Below are 21630 nucleotides of genomic sequence, written 5' to 3'. Positions count from 1 at the left end.
TTCAGTCGCATAATCGGGTCTCTTTGCTGATATAAAAAAATATAAAAGGATACTTTAGCACAAAACAGGGCCCCATTTCATAAAAGTTGATATGATAGCAACTCTTGTTGGAACGGCAACTTCCCATAGCAAGAGCCAACCAGGAAGCTGGATTCTTGTCATTACCATGACAATTGCCGTTCCAGCAAGAGTTGCTATCATATCAACTTTTTATGAAATGGGGCCCAGAATGCAAGCTCCATGGCTTGTCCATCAAACAGGCACACAGTGTGTTTTAATAAGCAGTCAATATACTCTTATACACAACAAGAGTATATTGACTACATTCTGGAGGAAGTACTACAGTCAAGGTCAAGCTGGGTTCCACCTCCTCCCTCAGTCATGTTTGGAGTCAAACCATTCAAAAAGCCAATGCACACCCAGAATTGGTCAAAACTCCTTTGAAAAACATCTCAGAATCATGAATTGCCCAATCTAATTCGAGAAAGGTGTTTGTGAACACTAAAGGAGCTCTGTGTACAAACAGACGGGCTGTGCCGGGGGTTTCATTGATCTATTTATTCAGGGGGCATCGTTGCTCAGTAGTGTGACCCCTGTGTTCTAGCCCCAGTGTGTCAAAGGAAGGGTGTGTATCCTTCTGTATCACACATTTTCTCAGTCATACGGGACTCAAATTTAAGCAAGAAAGGATGCACACAGTAAGTGCACACTAGCTTGAATTTTCTTTAATGAATTTTTGCCACTTGCAATTTTGCATTACATTTATACTTTTAATTTTCATATCATGGGAACCATGATAGCCTGATTGAGGTCATGAAGCTGTAAAGAAATTATTGAAACTACAATGTACCATTTACTCTGTAAAGATACTTTAAAGTTCATTTGTTCCATTTCTTTATCATATGAAAGAAGGCTTACACTTTTTGATGTGTAGAATATGCTTTACATGACAACTACATTTAGGAGGTCTATATTTCAACCTCATTACTCATTGGAACATTAGATTTCCCTGAAGTATTTCGTCCTGATCATGTAGTCACGTCAGCCTCAGCAGTTTACATGTACTTTGCTTGTATTTTAATGTGTATTGCCATAAGTGACAAGTTAACATCCTCTTTCATAACTGACTTTGATTACCTTTCCAAAATATATGTGCTCCACAAGTTTAAAAACAAAAATCTATCAAATAAAAGATGAACTGCTCTCCTTTCTTTTAATCATGTCCAATTCAGGTAAAAGCATCCAGATATTTTAATTTGGCAGAGATGCAATGGCTCATCCAATATCCTATATTAATTTTATCCCCTAATGCCCAGCTGAGCAGCTTACATTACTGTACCCCGTCTCAAATGTAAAATTGTCTATTAATAACTTATTTTGCCCTAAAACTAAGCCATGATAACAATATTAAAAGTATGCATGAGTCATGCACTACATGTAGCTGTTCAGTGTTCAGTGCACCTTTTGGATCATTTTAAATCAAGTGAGTTTTGCTTGTGGCTTTTTTTCAGGTACACACCAATGCATATCTAATTTTATGATCCCTGATGCATTTCGGCACATCTGTGAGTTGTGCAGGTGTGAAATACATCTATATATTTAATTCTTCTCTTCCCAGAAAAACTTGAAATGTTAATTTGCTGTTGATTACTGCAATAGGCAATACCGTTAAAAAAATTTGCCAATATTTGGTTGCCATGGCCACCAGGTGATCATCAAATTAGAACTCAGCATGAGTTATTCCTCATTCAATTTCAGCCTCCATGTTTACTTCCATTTTTCCAAAGCTAGAACTAAGTCAACCAACATTTTTCACTTCAGTTCTGAAGGTGTTTTTTTCGTTTTTTCAATGCAATCATAATTATATGGCTTGATGCCTTTAAAGAGAAGTCCTCAAAAATTAATTTTTCATGAAAATTATGCATTCTATCCACTTAACACTGTCATATGTTAAGGGAAGCAATTATTCCCCCTGCTTTCTGAAAGCAGTTAGTCAAGTGCTCTGTCATTATGCAAAAAAAGTGAATTTTTGTGGAATTTCCTTTATATTTTCTTTATATTGTTGTCCACACATGACATCATTAGAACCTCTAGTAGTCTCCTCATCCAGCGGTTCCAACACCAAAATCTTAAAAATTCATGACTGTTGCGTCGAATGTCTGATTTTCCTCAAACTTTCACTTTAAATGTGTTCTACGTTGCTGCTTTCACTTAATCCACATTTCTTTGGGTTTGGGTTTCCTTTAATGATCATTTTATTTCCTTTTTTCCCATTGTGGAGAAATGGCAGAGGCAAACAGACAAAGAATGTTTGATGGAAAAGAGTAATGAGCGAAAATGTAATTGCCAAGTGACTGGCTTTGTAGAGAGGATTTTGCCTCTTACATTCAAGTGAGGTGTGGCATATGTATGTTTGCAGGAATGATTACACACCGATATCCTGTATTTCATCCAACAAAAAGTGGTTGTCAGGTTCATATAATTCTTATATTATACATTTGTGCTCAGTCTTTCTAGTTAAAGTCACATTATTGTCACCATTGCATCATTGGCACTTGTAGTAGCAGTAATAGTACTATTGTTATTAGATATTATCATTTTTTTATTATTATTATTATTCAGTTTCAGTTTAGTTTAATTTATTTCCACAAGTTCAGTTAAAAAAAACATATAAATATACAATCAATCAAATCAAACATACATATACAAACCAAAAATTATTTTGGTTAAGTACATAATCACAGTTAAAAGTTTAAAAATGTGTGTTCAAGATTGACATAACAATTAAAATAAATTTTAATTGTAATGATTTATTATTGTAATAATAAATTATTATCATTATTATCATTATTGTCATCATTTTTACTGATATCATTATTGTTATTATTACTACTACTACTACTACTACTACTAACACTTTAATTACTATGACTATTACAGTGTATCATTATCATCATCATCATCATTATAGTTTGTGAGTGATTGTCTTTGCTGTATAGTGGTTGTGATCATAAAGCACTCCTATCAGTTTTCTATGAATAAGGACTGTCATAGTGAATTGTTAGTAATAACAGGAGTGCCAGGCTAACAAACAGTGATTTTTTTTTCTCTCTCTAGTTCTCCTGAAATCAAACTAACGTTAAGTCCTCTCAGCCTCTGTTCTCGGAAATGTCATGATTAAGTGGGTCATTGGTGTAATACGACTGATGATTTTAATTCTGTGGGCTGCATTCAGGGCTGAGTCACAATAGGCAAGTCATAGATTCTACAATAGCTGTATGTAGTCACACACACTGGGTGTTTTCTCGTGTGAAGCAGATGTAGGGACAAGGTCATTGGCGCTCACACATCAGCACCCCTCCCCCCCCCCCCCCCCCAACTCGCAATTACTCATCACTTAACAGAATAGGTCAGGCATACAATACCTATAGTGTTGCCCTTCTAATAAAGAGCATGTTTTATGAGAATCAGACTTTACCACAACATGGTGTACATATATAAATGCTCACGGAAATGGGTTGGATAACATTATCAACCTGAAATGGAATCATATTGATTTTAAGTTATCAAGATTAATATGCTTGAAAGAGGAATTCAATGAGAGTAATGGCTTTTTTTCTCGATTTTTTTTTTCCTTGGGATTTCAAGAACTGTGCCCTGCACACCTGCACCAGCGATGGCCAGTGTGTTGTGAAGTACAATTTTTTGATGTACACCATCGCCATTTGTGGCTCCAGGTGCTACAGTGAATCGTGTATCTATAGGCATGGTGCTGATGTGCGCATTGAGCTTTCAAACATAATTAGCTTCATCTAGTTTGGATGAACAACGGCATGAGGAGAGGTAGATGATGAAGCGAGCATATGTGTCACGGTGGTGTATCACAGACACAGTGCACCTGCCCTTGTCCCAGCTGATCATGCTGATCAAATCATGTCTGAATGTAATGATCTACCTTGTGTCACTCTGCTTGGTCTAAACCCCAGGTCAGGTGGTTGCTGGTGAAAACAGGATTACCAAGATTAGGTTTATTGCACAGGGGCATTGTCAGTCTGAAGCATGAAACAAAATTCTGTCACAAGCGATACATGCAATTTTTCAAATATCTTGTCCAGGATGATAGAATGGGTGGTCTTTAGCAAGTGGAGAAATTTCCCGAATTACCTAATTAGATATGATTGAAATCAGTGAAATTAAATCCGTCAAAGTTGAATGATAGTGGGAAAATAGGAAAGACGTGACTGTAGGAGTGTTTACAAATTATCCATAATTTTGTGTAGAAGAGATTAGTTTTCTCTGTTTGGAGGACATGATTAACAGTATACCAGTGATGTGTGTTTGGGGGACTACATGTAATATTCCCATATAAGAATATATATGCTGCATTAGTCGTTTATTATGCATTATAGCCAGCTAGTAGTAACTATACTGCTAGAAGATTAGGTTCTGTGTCATAGGGTCCTCCTAAGGTAGATTTTGCGCTGAGCTTGTGACAAGCATTAATTAATCATACAATGAAGTATGTTGCCAGAGATATTAGAAATCTCTAGAAAATGATGAAGAAATATGGTGATTTGTTGCAGGGGCACTGAAGCCATATTATGTCTTACAACATTCAGCCAAGTCAAAATATACCTTGGTTACTACAGTGTTTGATGTATAATTCCATGGAAATTGTGTTGTAATCATTGTTGAGAACTTACTAGAATACTATGTATATCTGTGCAATAAGACTCATCAGTTTTTGAATTCATCCAGATCATGAAATCCATGCACAAAAAAGTGCACAAATATTTTATGTATAAAGTTTCCCCTAAGTACAAGAAAATCAGCTCTTTGTGTAGTGATACTGTCCATCTGTGTATTTAACCACACACGACAGTGCGTAAATAGAGTCAAAATGACTTCCAAAGATCTTCTTGATTACTGTAGCTCAAAAGTGGAATAGAAACTTACTACAGCTCATTATAACCTCTTCATGCATTTATTACTGTATCAGTTTTGCAGCAGAAGTTTTCATTAACAGTATGTGCAGCAATCTGCTCAAGGTTTCCAAAGCCAAGTAATATTTAATTTTCTGTTTATATAATAGTGTGTGTGTTTGTTTATCTCCAGGGTCCAGTATCTGTTCAAACCAAAGCCGGGTGATCAGCAGCAAGGAGACTCCTTCTTTAGGAAACTCTATCCAAGAATTATCCAGGACATAGAGGTAAGTGCCTGCATTCTCTCTCGTGAAATGGCTGGCATCAATCAGAGATCGACTTTGGCCGTGACCTGGGACCACTAAAAATTGATCTCGGGCCACCAAATTTCCAAAAAGGTTATCAGTTGGTGGCCACGATCGGAGAAACTAAGATTCAAAGTGGATTGTTATACTTCCATTTATTTTGGGTCAATACATTTCTTTTCTGGGCCACCAAAATTTCAGATCTAAAGATTTTAGTAGATCAAACGGGCTGCCAGAGGAATGTGTTAGTGTCAAGCCCCGGCATCAACACTTGTCAAAAGCTGAAGTTTAGGACAAAGATGCAGCTCAAGCTGCAAACACAGAGTAAAATGTGAATGTAAAGCAGTATTTAAAACTAATATGTGTATGTTATCTCAGAAAAGCGATATGTTTAAACCATATGCAAATCACCTTGGGTGATGATGCCTTCCATCAACTCAGAAGTCCTTCATTAGTTTGTGTGCAAAAATATCAGTAAAATCAAAAATTGGGTCGATATCTCAGCTTCCAAAAACCTTTCTCCCTTAAAAGTCATCATTGCAAGCTAATTACAAAGTAGTGACAGTTTTTTGGTATTATGAAGCAAACAAGGTTTTCTTTTTGATCTCAAGAAGAAAGAGGTACAAATGTAGTCAAAGGTTTGCGTGTGGTTCAGTGGAGACTCCTTAGGTTTTGACTTCATCACCATGCTAATTTGAGTCATGAAATTCAACACTTAAGCCTGTGTCTGTGATATCAGTCAGAATCACATGTGCAAATCAGACAAGACCATGTCATCGCCTCACAACTCACTTGGTGACTTATACACGAGAAGGAAATCATTACAAAAAAAATATGGTTTTAGTTGAGCTGCTGTAGGCCCTTACTCAAAAGTTATCTGTGTTAGATTGCTGCAACACTGCATTTACTTTGTGGCGAAGAAGAGAGGCTACTGTATTTGATTACTTTTCCAGTAAGGAAATTCAGGGGAGATTTTGCATGCAGGATAAGAAACGATTTGAATACGGTATGGAGCGGATTTCCACTCTGTCAGAGATTGGTGACTGTTGGAGTGCCGGTACATCAAGAAGAGAGTGGACATTCAAATGCAGGAAGAGAATGAAGAAATGGGGGGGAAAAAGTAGTAAATTGACCAAGCCAATCAAGTCATGGCAGGATTCTGTCAAGCTCATCCAACAAATCCAATCCCAGCTGGGTTAGAATAGGATTATGACATGGATGCAGGAAACTTCGATATTATGCTTCTCGAGGCGTTGTCACTCTCTCGGTAGAAATCGTCAAGGGCCAGTGTGGTGACAAGCTATGCAGTAATTGTCCATTGCAGCAACGGCCGTTATTCTGGCAGCAACTAGAAAACATTCCAACTTGTTTGAGTACTTTGGGGCCCGAATTCACGAAGGTGGTACAATTGAAACCATGGTTTAAACCATGGACAATTTGTATGGAGCGCCAAGTGTCGCATGGCCTATTTTGTCACAAAATCATGTAACGAAATGACTGATTTCGTAACGAAATAGGCCAGCGATACTTTGAGCTCCATACAAATTGTCCATGGTTTAAACCATGGTTTCAATCGTACCACCTTCGTGAATTTGGGCCAAAGTGTTTGCCGTGGTACATGCAGTTAGTTAATCTTATGACTTACGTACAATGATTGCAACATCTTTGCACAGCAGGCCCCTACTTTGCCACCTCTTTTGAAAGTTACCAACCTTCATTCCCCCTCATTCGTGCTGATCAGGGACAGAAATTAGCAAAATTGATAATGGCCCACGCAAGACAAATCAAGAGTATTCGCATTGTGAAAACAATACTGACCCTAATGAATTGTACCCTTCAGTCTTCTGGACAACCAGAAAAAAATGCCTGACACATTCTTAAGGGCTTTTTACACTTGTGTTTCTCAACCCCGGACTTTCTCTGACCCAGGACTATCGTTAGTCCCGTACCAATTTTTTCAGCTTTTTACACTCGCCAATTAGTCCCGTACTATGTCTTGTCCGGCTAAGGAGAAAACTGACCTTTTTACACTCGTATTTCTTAGCCCCGGACTTTCCAAACCACATGAATATTCATAATTACGCTGTGTACTGTACACGTACACGCACGCACCGGCAGCACTTGATTACCTCGTTTCTGATTGGTCAGTGAGGGTCGGACTTCGTCTCCGTCGCTTAGCCCAGGATTATTTTTTCGTTCTGTTTACACTCACTTGCTTGGCACCGCAATTGCGGTGCTAACCCCTGCTATTTTGCAGGGCCAGATAGTACCGTACTATCGGTGGGGCTAGCCCACTTTGGCAAAAACGAGTGTAAACAGAAAGTGGGCTAAGGATAGTCCCGTACCAACGGTGGGGCTAAGGCCCCCCCTTAGCCCCACCGTTGGTCCGGGGCTAAGCAAAATTTTACAAGTGTAAAAAGCCCTTTAGAAAAGAAAGGGTAGGAATTTGAGATACACTTTTTTTTTTATTCCATGCTACTGGGATATCCTGCCCGGATGCTCAGAAATGATCTGATTGGCTACTGAAAGCAGTACATAGAAAAGTGGAGATTGCATGACAAATTATAACCCAAGGTAGCTGCCTGCAAATAGGAATTTACATATCTGCGTATGGGCCTTTCATATTTATTGCCAGGGGAAAATGGCACTATCATATCGGCGTGGTTGCAGTGTTTGGGCTAGAGTTGCATGGATGCTGTGCCAAATCCCAAAGCCAAACCGAGACATAGCCAGAAAAACCACAATGTAAACTAATCTGTAATGTGCAAACCACCTAGGCTATTGTTACAGACTGTACATCATATTACCATGGATGTGTGTCAGCAGAATGTCAAGTTTGTTTCACATGCTCAGAATAACTCACAATTTTCCTCTCTAGCGCTAAAACTTCCCATTTTGTTCTTTTTTCTTTTTCTTTTTTGCAGTGTGAATGGAATGCTCAGATATTATGATTTTTAATGTCACGACGTATGCTCGTGAGAATGGGTGTATTGTGTGTGACACAGTACGTTGCGTTGGGTACCTCTTCCAGAGAATTATGCATCCGTGCAAGCGTTATTGAAACACATACACTGTACACACAGTGTCATTTCCTTATCAAGTTTATGTGCAGGTTTTGGGTGCACAGTGCAGTTTTCTCACTAAAAGGAAGGTGTATTCATCCTGGGGAAAAGTACCACTGTAGTAGACTTCTTGGAATTCTTCCTTCCTGCTTTTTTGCTTGGCCGGACTCAATTGTATTGAGCAAAGTTCATATGTATTTTTCTACTCAAGCACAAAAAAAAAGTTTTTGTTACCTACCTCACAAAATAAGAGATTGATTTGCGCAGATGCAAGCAACTTGAATTTCGAAAGTTTTTGATGTGATGCTCCTCCATCTTGTGTTTTGTAGATATGTGACTCTCAGACATACCAGAATCGTGCATGCATCGTTTTAATAGGCTAAAACTGTGTATCAATACATTATGAAGTTTTATCACCCTCATCTTCTGCTATTATTCTTGTGACGCAAAGTCTTCTGAAAATTTCAGCAGTCTCTGTACGACTACGTCTCCAATTTCACCCCTGAAAAATCATCTTCAGGCAGGGATGCGGTTTGACCATTACATACATGCTGTTGTATACTGTAAAACATGATATTTTCGCGGCATGAAATTTTCACGAATTGGAGCCAACGGCCTTATTTGCGGCATGAAATTTTCGCGAGTTGCCAGAACATTCAATGCATGTAGTGTAGACAAGAACTTTCGCGCACTTTAATTTCGCGAATCTTGGCTCTTGCAAAATTTGTGAAAGTAAAATGCATGCAAACATTCTTCGTTTTATAGTACAAACAAAGAAACAAACAAACTAAACTGCCAGCAGATTTTAACATTACTTTGATAGGAAAATAAGGAAGTGGCAATTTAGTGTAGACTTGAAAAGCCTTGACTCTTACAGTCTAGCTGTGTCTAGTCTATTAAAACTGTTAAATATGTTTTTGTGGTTTTGGGTTTTTGGTTGTTGGTTTGTTTTTTAATCTTTACACATGATCGTGAAAGGTTCAAATAAATGTCATCATGCCTGTACATTGTAGTTGTTGACTGTTCCACTGTATTGAAGTCACATGTGACATTCATGAGTCTCAGAGGAAAGGCACTCTTTCTTGCTACTGTATGAGTTGTAACTGCCACAGTTTTGTTTTGTTTTGTTTACCTGTGTCCCATGTGTGAAAACTTTGTAATGGTACCATGTCTTGTGAGGTAATTGCCTAGAGCCTGGAGTCAGGAAACTGAATATGTTTATTAATCGCCTGGTGAAATTTCTCAAGATTTGAGATCCATGAACCTCGAGGCCCTTTGTAATTTCTTTATCACTCTTTGTTAGAAGGAAGTAAAATAAACTCCAATTTTGATCGCTGGGTTTCTTGAAATTCTCAGTTTCTTTGTGTCAATGTACTCAAGGTCAACTCTTCAGTGTGTGTCAGTTATGATCAACATGCATAGAGATTTTGTTTGTTTGTTTGTTTTCTGTTACAAAATCAAAAATGTGATATAACTTGTCTACCTCCTACCAAAATTATAAAGTCTAAGAATATTTTACATTTAAAACTTTGGGTTTATGTAATGCTTGTTACTATGGTGTTTAAGTGTATAGTCTCAATTCACACTGGACTGCATTTTTACACCAAAGTGGATTTTTCTCAAAAGTGTGTTTGTCTTGCGGCTGCCTGCCTTCCATCTTTTATTGGTAGGCTTTGGATTTGAAGTAGGGCAAGTAATTACCTTATGTCACTGTTAAGTGTAGAGCTTCTAGAGATTAAAAATCTCAGAATCAGAAAATTGATGCTATTTGACCTTATCGGGCTTAAAGTGGTGATGGACCGCATTGATATGGATCGGTAGTTTTCAATGTACTGGGTACTTGTTGCCACAGTCATTGGATCAGCATATCATTCCTCAGTTCATGATTTCGAGCCATTTTCCTGATAGTTGCAGAAATTGATGTAGCTATCAAAGGCAGTTATAAATCTATGCAGTTCACCATTAGAAGGCAAAGAGTGACTGTCTGTGGGTTTGACAAGTGATCAGTCTGTTCCATTCACTCCACACTTTTTCTGCTCTTCATCCCCAAAGAACATCGAACACAACTGGAGGTGTGGCCACCACGAGCTCTACCGCATCCAGTGTCACAGTGAGACTTCGAAGGGCGTCTACTGTCTACAGTACGACGACACCAAGATAGTCAGTGGCCTGAGGGATAATACCATAAAGGTGAAGAGAGAATGTTGTTTAATCCCAATGTTTTCCATCTCTTACCCTCCCCACCATTCCTTACCCCCCCCCCCCATTACGTCTCAATTTCACTTTCTTCACAACCAGCTCTTTGTCATCTATCAAGTGATTAAAGGACAAGTTCACCTTCATAGACATGTGGGTTGAGTGAATTCAGCATTGTTAGTAGAACACATAAGTGAGAGTTTGAGGAAAATCGGACAATCCGTTCAAAAGTTATGAATATTAGAAGTTTCTGCTCAGTCACGGCTGGATGAAAAGACTAAGTAAGCTTGTGATGTCACATGAGTACAACGATATAAAGAAAGAATAAAGAAAATTCAACATATTTCCATTTTTCTCGCACAAAAGAACACTCGACTTCTCTCTTTCAGAAGGCAGGGGGAATAATATTACCCATAACATACGTCTGTAGCAAGTCGAAGAAATGTGCACTTTATTCAAAAAGTAAAGTTTTGTGAAATTCTCTTTTTATTTTCCTTATATAGTTGTATGCATGTGACATCATACACTGTAGTAGTCTTCTCATCCAGCAGTGACTGAGCAGATACTCAAAATATTCATAACTTTTGAACGGATTGTCTGATTTTCCTCAAACTTTCACTGATGTGTTCTACTAATATTGCTGCATTCTCTCAATCCTAATGTATATGAAGGTGGACTTGTCCTTTAAATAGATACTGACTTTCATACTCTCGTCAGGTATAATGATGCCTTGCAGTGTACATTTGTGTTTGTTTTTTGTTAATTGCCTGCATTATCATTATTTTTTTTCAGACTAAAATGCATAAGTATCAATAATTAATCAGTCTCATTCATTTTTTTCATAGGCAGGAAGGTGGCTCTTGTTTACATTTTCTGTCTATAGCGTGAAAGTGAAACAATCGTACCTGACTTCACAGACAATCTGACACATGTACTGTGCTGATTCTTCTGATAAGTGAAAGTGGCACAACAACTTTGATCCTACTTAGGAAAAATTGTAGAAGTTTCACTATCAAGCTCAGGAAATATTGTTCGGTAAAAAGCTAGTTTGGCCTTGTACAAATCAAATAATCATTTATCTAGAGGAATGACATGGATGAACAATGCCATGTGACAGAAATGCCATAATGATTATTATGATAATGCTATTCTTATAGATATGATTGTGATTTGATAATGTTTATGTGAGATTGAGAGTGGTAATAATGATAATAATAATAATTAACATTTTTACCGCGCTTAATACAAAGTTTGTAAGTGCCTTACATAACATATGTGTAATATGATTGATAATACGTCATAGCATCATCAACAACATCCTCATAGCAAAGATAACAGTGAATATGTGAATGCTGTTTGCTAATGATAATGGCGATGATGAGGAAGAAGTTGATGATGATGAAGATGATGACAGGCATGATGACAAGGACAATGATGACGATCATGGTATTTGAGTCGGCGCACGCAGGCACATAGCTTCACCCTGAGGCGGTCCCAGCGCTTGCTCGATAATGATTGATCCATGTTTTGGTATTCAATCCTCTCCAGATTTGGGAGCGGCAATCGCTACAGTGCAGGACGGTATTAATGGGGCACACGGGCTCCGTGCTGTGCCTGCAGTACGACGACAAAGTCATCGTTACCGGTTCCAGTGACTCCACTGTCAGGTGAGACAGAGCCTACCCCACATTCTCCGTGCATCACTTTTACTTTAGCCTACCTAACTCCAAAGACCAAGTGGTATTTTGTGAAGTTTGAATTTGTGATCACATTCACTCTTTGTATGTTTCGTTCAAAATCATCCCAGTGTAAAATTTTACCTGTAGTTATAACATCAAATGATATAATGATGAAATGACCTCTATTTATAATAAGCAGCAGTCAAAAGCTAGATGTGACAAGGCAGTTACGTGCATTCTTTTTAAAGACTTACCTCGTAGAAGTCATACTGTTCAACTGTAGTTTTGCTCCATTTTGTGTCTCCACTGAAGTTTCTTCAACTGGGCAAATGCAATGAATTTTACTATGCTTGTGTCCAATTCACAGGACTCATTGAGAGCTACATTGTCAGCCTCAAGATATTCAGTGATAGAATGTGACTGTTACATGTCAGTGGTATTTGTCTGGAGTATCTGTTTGTGGATTTTCATGATTGTGTTATAGGCATTATCTTGTGCAGATTTTGATATTTCCTTTTGTGTGTACCCCATGCTAATCCCTTGAAAACAAAATTGCAGTTTCATGCACACTGACAAAATGTCATGCTTTCGTCCATATTCAAAGTCTCACTACCCACCCAGTCATTTTGCACAGACACTTTGGTCTTCAGTCTTGAAAAAAAAGAAAAAGCACAGGAAAACAGCAAGTTTTCTTAATTCATTTAATGGATTGAAATCTAATATCATAATTCATCTCCACTTTGGAGATAACCTTGTCAAGGTTATGCATCAGCTATGCCACAGACATTAGAGAGCAGGTTATAAAGAACTCGAATATTTTTTTTCACGGCAATATTCTTTCCATCTTCTCGTTGGATTTAATTCACTGTACACACAAAATGGAGACATTATGGCAGAGAATCACTGCGCCACGTTTGATGTCACGTTTATCATTAATAGTTCATGAGTTCGTGGGGTCAGTGTACTTTTCTGTCTCTTCTCATGGCAGATACATTCATTTGAACTTATTCTCTCTCTCTCTCTCTCTCTCTCTCTCTCTCTCTCTCTCTGCCTTTACATCTATGAACAAAATATCTTCTCCCCTTGGGAGGTACTTCATATATACCTCCCGACCCATTCTGAATTTAGAGGGGAGAATCTGAATTTTGACCATAACCAGCTCTTGTTTCAATAAGAGTTTCTTATTTTTCTTGATAATTTAAAGACACATTCTTATTAGGGAACTACTCTTTCTTTCCTAGTTTGGAGCCATATCATCCCTATTTTGCAGTCAGATAGGTTGGGAGGTTTGTTTATGTGAATATATATTCTCTATGCTCTCTGAAAAACACTCTCACATGAGTATATCCTCCCTCACCTCTTAGTAAGTACGTCCATGTACTGATGTAATCTTCCTCCTTGTGGAAGGTACGTTCATATACCAGTAAATATATTCTCTCTGTTTGTTTTGTTTTTGTTTTTGTTTTTTTTTTTGGTTTTGGTTTTGTTTTGTTGTTGTTGTTGTTTTTTTTTTTTTGGGGGGGGGGGTTGAAGCTACACTCATCTTCACATACAAGTGTATATTCTCTCTTTTCTTTTGGAAGGTAGTTATATTCATGTGAATGTATCCTCTCTCCACTCAGAAGGTATGTACACATCATATGTTCATATCTTTACTGTCCTCTTGGTATATATATTAATGTCATGTTCTTTCTCTCCCCTCACCCCTACCCCCTCCCTTCCACTTGCCATTGCAGAGTGTGGGATGTGAACACCAGTGAGATGCTCAACACGCTAGTCCATCACAGCGAAGCCGTGCTGCATCTCCGCTTCAACAACGGTCTCATGGTCACTTGCTCCAAGGTAAAATTGATGATTACCACACACTACATATATGCCGTTTGGTGCAGTGAGTCATGCTGGGCAAGTAACTTGGAAAGATTTTGAATGAACAAGTGGCCTCTATTCCATACTGTTTGTTTGTTTTTTGTTTAATAGAAATTTTCCCCTAAAGATACAGCACCTAGCTATTAGATTTACATTTGGAAAAATACTTTATATTTTTGTGGTGTTTCTATTTTCATAGATTTGAAAACACATTGAGTTGTCCTTATGACATTTTTTGATGACTTGTTGAAATAGTTCATCCCACAAATGAACACTCATATATCAAAATATGATGCTTAGTTGTCAGAATCAAATTTGACTTGTCCTTGTCATGCTTCTAGATGCAATGGTGACGTGAGGTACTGCACTATGACAATCACATTATACAGAGCATACATGTATATGATATAATCTCTCGTAACCACTAATGCTGCATATTCCTCAGCTCTGACTGTATCAGGTGATTCATTCCTGAGGCACTCGTGTCTGTTTCTTATCTGCAGCATATTTGTCTGGCACAATTGTTTCTCAGGAAGCGAGACCTATATTTAGCATGTGGCCCTCTCGATGCACATTGTAGCTCGACAGGTCTGCTCGATAGTCCTGTTGAATCAGGGGCACATAGGTGAAGTGAAAAGGAAGAAGGCCCCTATGATACCTCACACCTGGTAGCGTAAACAAGATCTACGCGACGCCTTTAATCTTTGAACTTCAGTCGTCATTTGGGGAAATACCCAGTTTTGTGGATGTCTGCATAGAGTTCAGCAAATTGTCCGTTGCTCGAGGAGTAGTATTTCAGTCTTGAATTGTGCCGAGTTGTTCAGTGATTCAAAAATATGAATTAGTTTCAAGTGATGTGGACCTAGTCATCTTTATTCAAACAGTAGTTTTCCTTCACTTATGTAATCATACTCTATGCTATTTCTAAGCTTGCACATCCAAAAACCCAGCTCATTGAAAATGTTTGGCATGTCTTTGTAAAATATGTTTGTGTTTAGTGAACTTGGTAAGTAGCAGTACATGTTGCAGACATCCAATGCATTTTTTACCTCTTAGATGTAATAATGTCCTGTGAATACTCAATTGTAATGCCATTCTGTAGTACAGCTAATTGTGTTCCGATATCTCTCAGTGCCTTGAATTCCTAGAAAACATTAAATCAAGTGTTGTTTGTTTTCCTGCCCTTATCACTTGCCCCTTGAGACATGATCAAACGATGCTGTGTGCTGTATGAAGCAACCAGGTGATCTAATTGTTGAGAAACTAGAGCTCTTTGGTATCACTGGGCTATCATTAAAAGGGATGGTATAGTTTTGGTTGAGATGGGGGATTCAGATTTTAACTTTTTCAGAGATGATTAGAAACGCTTATGAAATATTAAAGAGCATACAATTCTAAGAAGAATTCAAAGTTTATCTCATGGAAATCGATTTAAAATGGCTGAGATATCCAAAAACATGGTAAAACAAGTGGTCCTGATAAGAGGTAGGTCCCACCTTTTATTAGGACTTCTGTGCTTTGGGGTATCTCAGCCATTCGAAATCAATTTTTCATCAAATAAACTTTGAATTCCTCTTAGAATTGTATGCCCTTTCATATTTTACATGAAGAGGTTTCATAAGGGGTTTCTCATTATCTCACAAAAAGGCTGGAAACCTGAAGCCCCATCTCAACCAAAACTACTGAGTATACCATCCCTCTAAAAGGAAATAGCTTTAAAGGATTGAGTGTGTACCAAAGGGGGGGGGCATACAAAAAGACATTATACAAACCTTTTTTTATACCAACCTGCCCTGCCCCTTACCGTACAGGACCGTTCTATAGCAGTCTGGGATATGCAGTCAGCCACGGACATCAGTCTACGGCGAGTCCTGGTCGGACATCGGGCTGCCGTCAATGTTGTGGACTTCGATGACAAGTACATTGTGTCAGCGTCGGGGGATAGAACTATCAAGGTAGAGGATCTGTTCAAGAAAACCCAGCTGCATCGATGCTCTTTGTTCATTTTTTCCCCTCTTTTCATTATTGTAGTTCATTCCATAATCCATACGGGGTATAGGGCAATTACCCCAGACCTTCCCCTGACCCTAACCCTAATCCTAATCCTGAACATAATCCTAACCCTAACTCAAACTCTAAACCTAAACCTAAACCCAACCCTTACCCTAACCCTAATCTTTGCTCTAACATTATTACTAACCAGTATTTTAATTTAGCCAGATTTTTTTTTTTTTTTTTTTTTTTTTGGGGGGGGGTAATTGTCCTCAGGAGGTGATTGCCCTGATACGGATCCCTACCATCCTGCGTAACAGTCATTCAGTTAACAAAATCAATTTGTAGTTAACATTGCAGAGTAGTAAAAGAAGAAAAAAAAGAAATATCAGCAGACTTGCCCGTGAACATTGATTACATTCAGTAAGATACATTTTTACCTCAAATTCAGCCATCTGAGAAACTGTTTGAGAATTTTGAAATGCATAGAGTGTGAGAATCAAATAGACGGTGTGATTCTTCGTACTTTGGCAGAGCTTATTTTTCTTGTTTTCAAGTTAGGAAAGATGACATTAAATATGGTTTCAACAAGGAGACCATGTTATATGACCAAAAACTCAAGATTCCCATGAACGCACAAATATGTGTGAATCCATATTTTGACATTTGTTTTTGGCATGTTCAGTCTGTGGCAGCATTTAATAGTGTTTTGTAACGAAGTGCTGTCTGGTCACTTAATCCAGCAGACCAGGTAATTGGCTTAAAGTCCTTCAAATGCACGTAAATATTTTCTGACACAGTACTCCTTTAGTGCTTGTACTGTACTGAAACCTTATAACACAGTTTCTCCGTCTTTCTTGCTGTCTTGCAGGTATGGAACACGTCAACGTGCGAGTTTGTGCGAACCCTGAACGGACATCGGAGAGGCATCGCCTGCTTGCAGTACCGAGACAGGCTAGTGGTCAGCGGGTCATCGGACAACACCATCAGGTGCGGAGATCGAGAGAGGGGTCACGAAGTGAATGATAGTGATTGGGGCAGGGTAGAGAGTTGAGCCATCTCGGCTGACCGAACTCTGCATCACGGGCATACAGGAGATTTAGTAGAGCTTTCCTTCAAGGCTGCTTTGTGAATAGAGATCAGATAGATTCCTGTGTAATGTTTGAAGTGGATTGGCTGAGAGAATCACTTGTCACCTACAGGCCTTCATGATTATTAAAAAGACTAAAAAACCAAGCAAACGCTTACCTATCTGTGGATTGTTCTAAGCAGCATTTGTAGCACATGCTATATTCCCTCCGGAAGTGCTTACTCAGAATACAAAGAAAAGGAAATCGGTATTGCATCATTTCATTGCCTACACCAAGGATGTTATGTTTTTGCGGCCATTGGTTTGTTTGTTTGTTTGTTTGTTTGTCTGTCTACCTGTTTGCAAAATTACTCAAAAAGCTGTGATTGAATTTGGAAGAAATTTACAGGAAAAGTTGATAATGGCACAAAGAACATATGATTAAATTTTGGTACTGATCCAGGAATTTCTAAGAATTTTTGAAGGATTTTTAAAAATCTTTTGGCAAATTGGGTCACTGAACTTGGGAGTTCAAGCTGCACGTATTTGAGGTTTGCATACACGCACTAAGTAAAAGTGCATGCTCTGCTTGAGGCACTGCGTGCAGCAGGAAACTGATGAGGTAACACAAGGCTTCTTTATCATTGAGAAATTGGGTGATTTTCAGCATGCATGTATGGATGAAAATAAGCTGCTTGGTGGAGGTCTGTGCTCTGCGAGTCCTTTTCTAGTTTTGCTTTGTTTTAGTCTACAGATGTCCTATGCTTCCATGATTAGTTGCGAGATGTCACTATAATCATGAATTGAGTACAGTGATATATTAACTTCGAGCTTGATGAGCACCATAATGTCAGTGCATTGCCAGTAAGGTCTTAGATTTCAGAATCAATCATCATCTTGATTTATGTGAATGCCATCTGAGTTTTACCAAAAGAAAAACACACATTTCTTATACAGAAATTAAAGATGGGAAGTCAATAGCATGTCTTTTTGCCTTTTTCTTATCAAAGTCCCTTGCTCAAAAGCACACTTTGGCAGTAACTTTGTGACTTTAAAGGGACTGTACAGTACTGGTTGAGGTAGGGATTCATGTTTTGAACATTCCTAAGTGAGATAATGAAAAGCCTCTTATGAAATATGAAAGAGCATGTAATTTTAAGAAGGATTCAACGTTTATTTGATGAAAATTGGTTTTCAAATGGCTGAGATATCCAAAAAAGTGCTAATAATAAAAGGCGACATGTCCCAACTTTATTAGTAGCTCGTTGTTTCACCCTGATTTTGGATATCTCAGCCATTTCAAAACCGATTTTCATCGAATAAACTTTTGAGACCCCTTAGAACCGCACGCTCTTTGACATCTCATAGAATGGTTTCTGAATATCTCACAAAACGTTAAAAGGTAAATCTTCACCTCGACCAGAACTGTACACACCCTTTAAGCTTTGAAGTTGGCTGCAAAGTTCTCTTCATTTATATCTGATTTATTAACTTCAGTAAATGAAAGCCTTTATTTCATTATAGTCATTCACATAAAAATGTTCAATAAACATAACATTGAATTGTTAATTGATGAAAGATTGAACTTAACTACAAGTAAGGTTATGTCTTCTTTTTTGTGGACTTCAAGACAATATCAGGGAAAGTTTGCTCATCATTTTTTCTTCTGTTTTTATATGAGTGAAAGTAGGCAGGGTCGAGGCATGAATGAGCACGGAATGCAGAAATAACAACAACCTTTGCCAATGTCTGTTTGCTGGTAGATTATGGGACATTGAGTGCGGAGCCTGTCTGAGGGTATTGGAAGGACACGAAGAGCTGGTCAGGTGTATCCGATTCGACAACAAGAGGATCGTCAGCGGAGCCTACGACGGGTGAGTCCGTATTTACCGCGGCCGCAATTTGCTATTTGCCGCAAGGTTGGCTTGCTGGGAGAGCTAGACCATCTTTTATCAGTGAGTCAGTGGGTCACTTAAGGGAGCTATTTACTTTTGTTTGTTGTACAATGTGGTGATGTTTGCTGTGTCATGTGCGATGGTGGTAATGTGCCACGTGTGTTTATGTGTGAGCTCACACAGTCACAGCCATCGTCCTTTAGTTTTACATGTTAACGTGTGGGAATTTGCCCTTCGTCGCGAAACCACTCTGCTAGAAACTGTCATCAACAGCAAATTTAATTCACTGGGAGCTCAAGTGCCCGGATGCTGTATTCCCCTTGTTTTTAACATGCAAATCCCATAGGCCTTTGCCAAGGAGGGGAATATGGGGAATACAATTTCATAGAAGCACAGCTCAGATACCTGATACGGGTAATAATATGCTTTGTTACCCAGTGTTTTTCGTGCCCTATCTACTCATCAGTACCCCTTCCTGTCCCACCTCCTCTCTCTCGACTGGATGACTGCCAGGGTGAGAGTTATTAGCACCCTTTGCAAGAATGGAGATATTTGATTTATACTTCTCACATTATCTTCCTTACAACAGGAAAATCAAGGTGTGGGACCTACAGGCCGCTCTGGACCCACGTTCACCAGCCGGCACTCTCTGCCTCAGGACGTTGGTTGTAAGTTTTGTCGCAAAGAAAAAGAGAGTTAGGAAACAGTCAGAAAAATCTGTGAGCATTGCTGGCAGAGAGCATCACATATGGGAGGTTTCTTCAGGAATATATCTACTTTCAGTAAATGCAGAAATATTAAGTGAAACGCCCAGTGAAAATGTCAAGAAATTGCACAAATTTGTGATGTGTGAATAAGTCCCACAATACTAAGTGTTTTCACTGAAAAAGTGTTCATTAAAGTCAACAGATCAAGAATGTGTATCATTCAAGGATGATTAGCAATAAACTGCTATAAAAGACAAGATAGTTCTGTTTCTGTCCCCTTTGTTCATTTATCTAGCCTGCTTCTCACTATCTCAATGATATTTTTTAAAAAATAGACAAACAAACAAACAGCACAAAGAGCTTTTGAATAGGTGCAATATCACCTGTTAATTGTATAAAACAGTGCCAGTTAACAGGACCCTGTTGCATAAAACCCTTGCCGCTGGACTTACCGCTCCTTTCTAGCAGTAAGTCTTCAAATTAGCGGTAAATTTTATAATCCTTGATAGTGATTGGCTGTGACGCCTAATTTTGACGGTAGTTACCATTGAAATTCAACGGTAAGTTTTATGCAACGGGCCCCAGATTGCTCTTCATTCTATGAATTGGGACGTTGGTCAAGAAATGTTTCTCTGTGTGTTCCCACCCAATAGGAGCACACAGGCAGAGTCTTCAGACTGCAGTTTGACGAATTCCAGATTGTCAGCAGCTCACACGACGACACCATTCTCATCTGGGACTTTCTCAATGTGACGCCGCCCGAACAGCCCTCGAAATCGCCCACGCGCACCTACACCTACGTGTCAAGCAACTGTAAATAGGAAACTCTGGCGTTGGGCCGAGGGAGCTTTATCCCAACAGACAGTATTCTTTTTTGGGGGGAGGGGACGGCGGCGTCACCCCTCAGTCGATGGGTTTTGGATGTTCTATTTGAATGTTGGATTTGAAGATTGTTAGATGCTGTGGGATGGTCGAGGGTTTGGAAAAGCGCAAGATAACAGAGCGAGGGAACCGCAGAGGAGCTCTGGAGAGCGTGCTCTTGGCCAGGGCCTTTGGTCATCCGTGTGGACGGTCCCACAAGAGTGGACACACAGCTGCTTTGTATGACAACAACTGCCAATTGGAATCGCTCATCAGGTTAACGGAGGCACTCGGCTGCAGTCTAGGGTTTTGAGAAGAACTTGGGTTTGTCAACGACAAGACTGTCTCCACAAGATTGCACTACCCTACTTTGTTAGCCGTCATTTATTCTCTAAATCTGTGGTAACAGACAGAAAGAGATATTTTGTGTACCAGCGTTCAAGAAAGTGGTTCCATTGTACAGAATCTGGACGAGACAATTGTAGACATAGTTTTGATATCTCTGATAATCCATGGTTTTGTTTTGTTTGGGTTTCTTGTTTTCCCTCAAATCAGGAAAGCGAATGAGAGCCTCACATATCAATTAGACCGTTTTTTGAGAGGGAAATAGAGTTTGAGAGATATGATGCATGTATTTTTCAAAGGATCACGTATGGAATCTGTGCAGTAGATACAAAGCATGTCTTACCTATCCTGCTGGTCTCTACCTATCAACTATGCTGTGCTGAATTTATCCATTTTATACATAAATCTTGGAATATATATGACTGAATGAACCTTGTACAAGCTGCTCTGATACCTGAGCATACATATCTCTTTTCATCTACCTGCCAATCTTTATTTATTCTATTTTTTTTTTCGATATCAGAGACTCTTGGGTAATTTAGCTGCATGGTGTAGGCTAGAAACACTTGTAATATACACATCCGGATGACGAGACTTGAATGAAAGTGCTCAATGTGTAACCTCTTGAAGCTATTAAAAGTTCATATATTTGTGATATTTGAAGTGCATCTAGAATCCACATATGACTGCTCTGCAGAATACTCTGTGAATCACCTACCCACGCGAGAAAA

At 38.8% G+C, this 21630-nt stretch overlaps 1 protein-coding gene across 1 annotated transcript in view; it reads left to right on the top strand.

Moving 5' to 3' along the window:
* The window catches only part of LOC139740016 (beta-TrCP-like), an 81519-nt gene extending 60656 nt beyond the window's left edge, over window positions 1-20863 (top strand). Inside the window, exons 4-12 of the mRNA XM_071650610.1 lie at window positions 5116-5209; window positions 10342-10479; window positions 12034-12152; window positions 13901-14006; window positions 15842-15985; window positions 16894-17012; window positions 18855-18965; window positions 19576-19654; window positions 20347-20863. Coding sequence (XP_071506711.1) covers window positions 5116-5209; window positions 10342-10479; window positions 12034-12152; window positions 13901-14006; window positions 15842-15985; window positions 16894-17012; window positions 18855-18965; window positions 19576-19654; window positions 20347-20514 — 1078 coding nt within the window. The 3' untranslated portion in view covers window positions 20515-20863. The remainder of the gene's footprint in view (window positions 1-5115; window positions 5210-10341; window positions 10480-12033; window positions 12153-13900; window positions 14007-15841; window positions 15986-16893; window positions 17013-18854; window positions 18966-19575; window positions 19655-20346) is intronic.
* Window positions 20864-21630: the final 767 nt, after the last annotated feature.

This window comes from Diadema antillarum, unplaced genomic scaffold, assembly GCF_040938485.1.
Source record: "Diadema antillarum isolate AM-2024a unplaced genomic scaffold, OU_Dant_1.0 seq00000825_RagTag, whole genome shotgun sequence".
In the NCBI taxonomy this organism is placed as follows: Eukaryota; Metazoa; Echinodermata; class Echinoidea; order Diadematoida; family Diadematidae; genus Diadema; species Diadema antillarum.
Note: the sequence above shows the minus strand (reverse complement) of the source record. Positions and strands in the feature narration are given on the sequence as shown.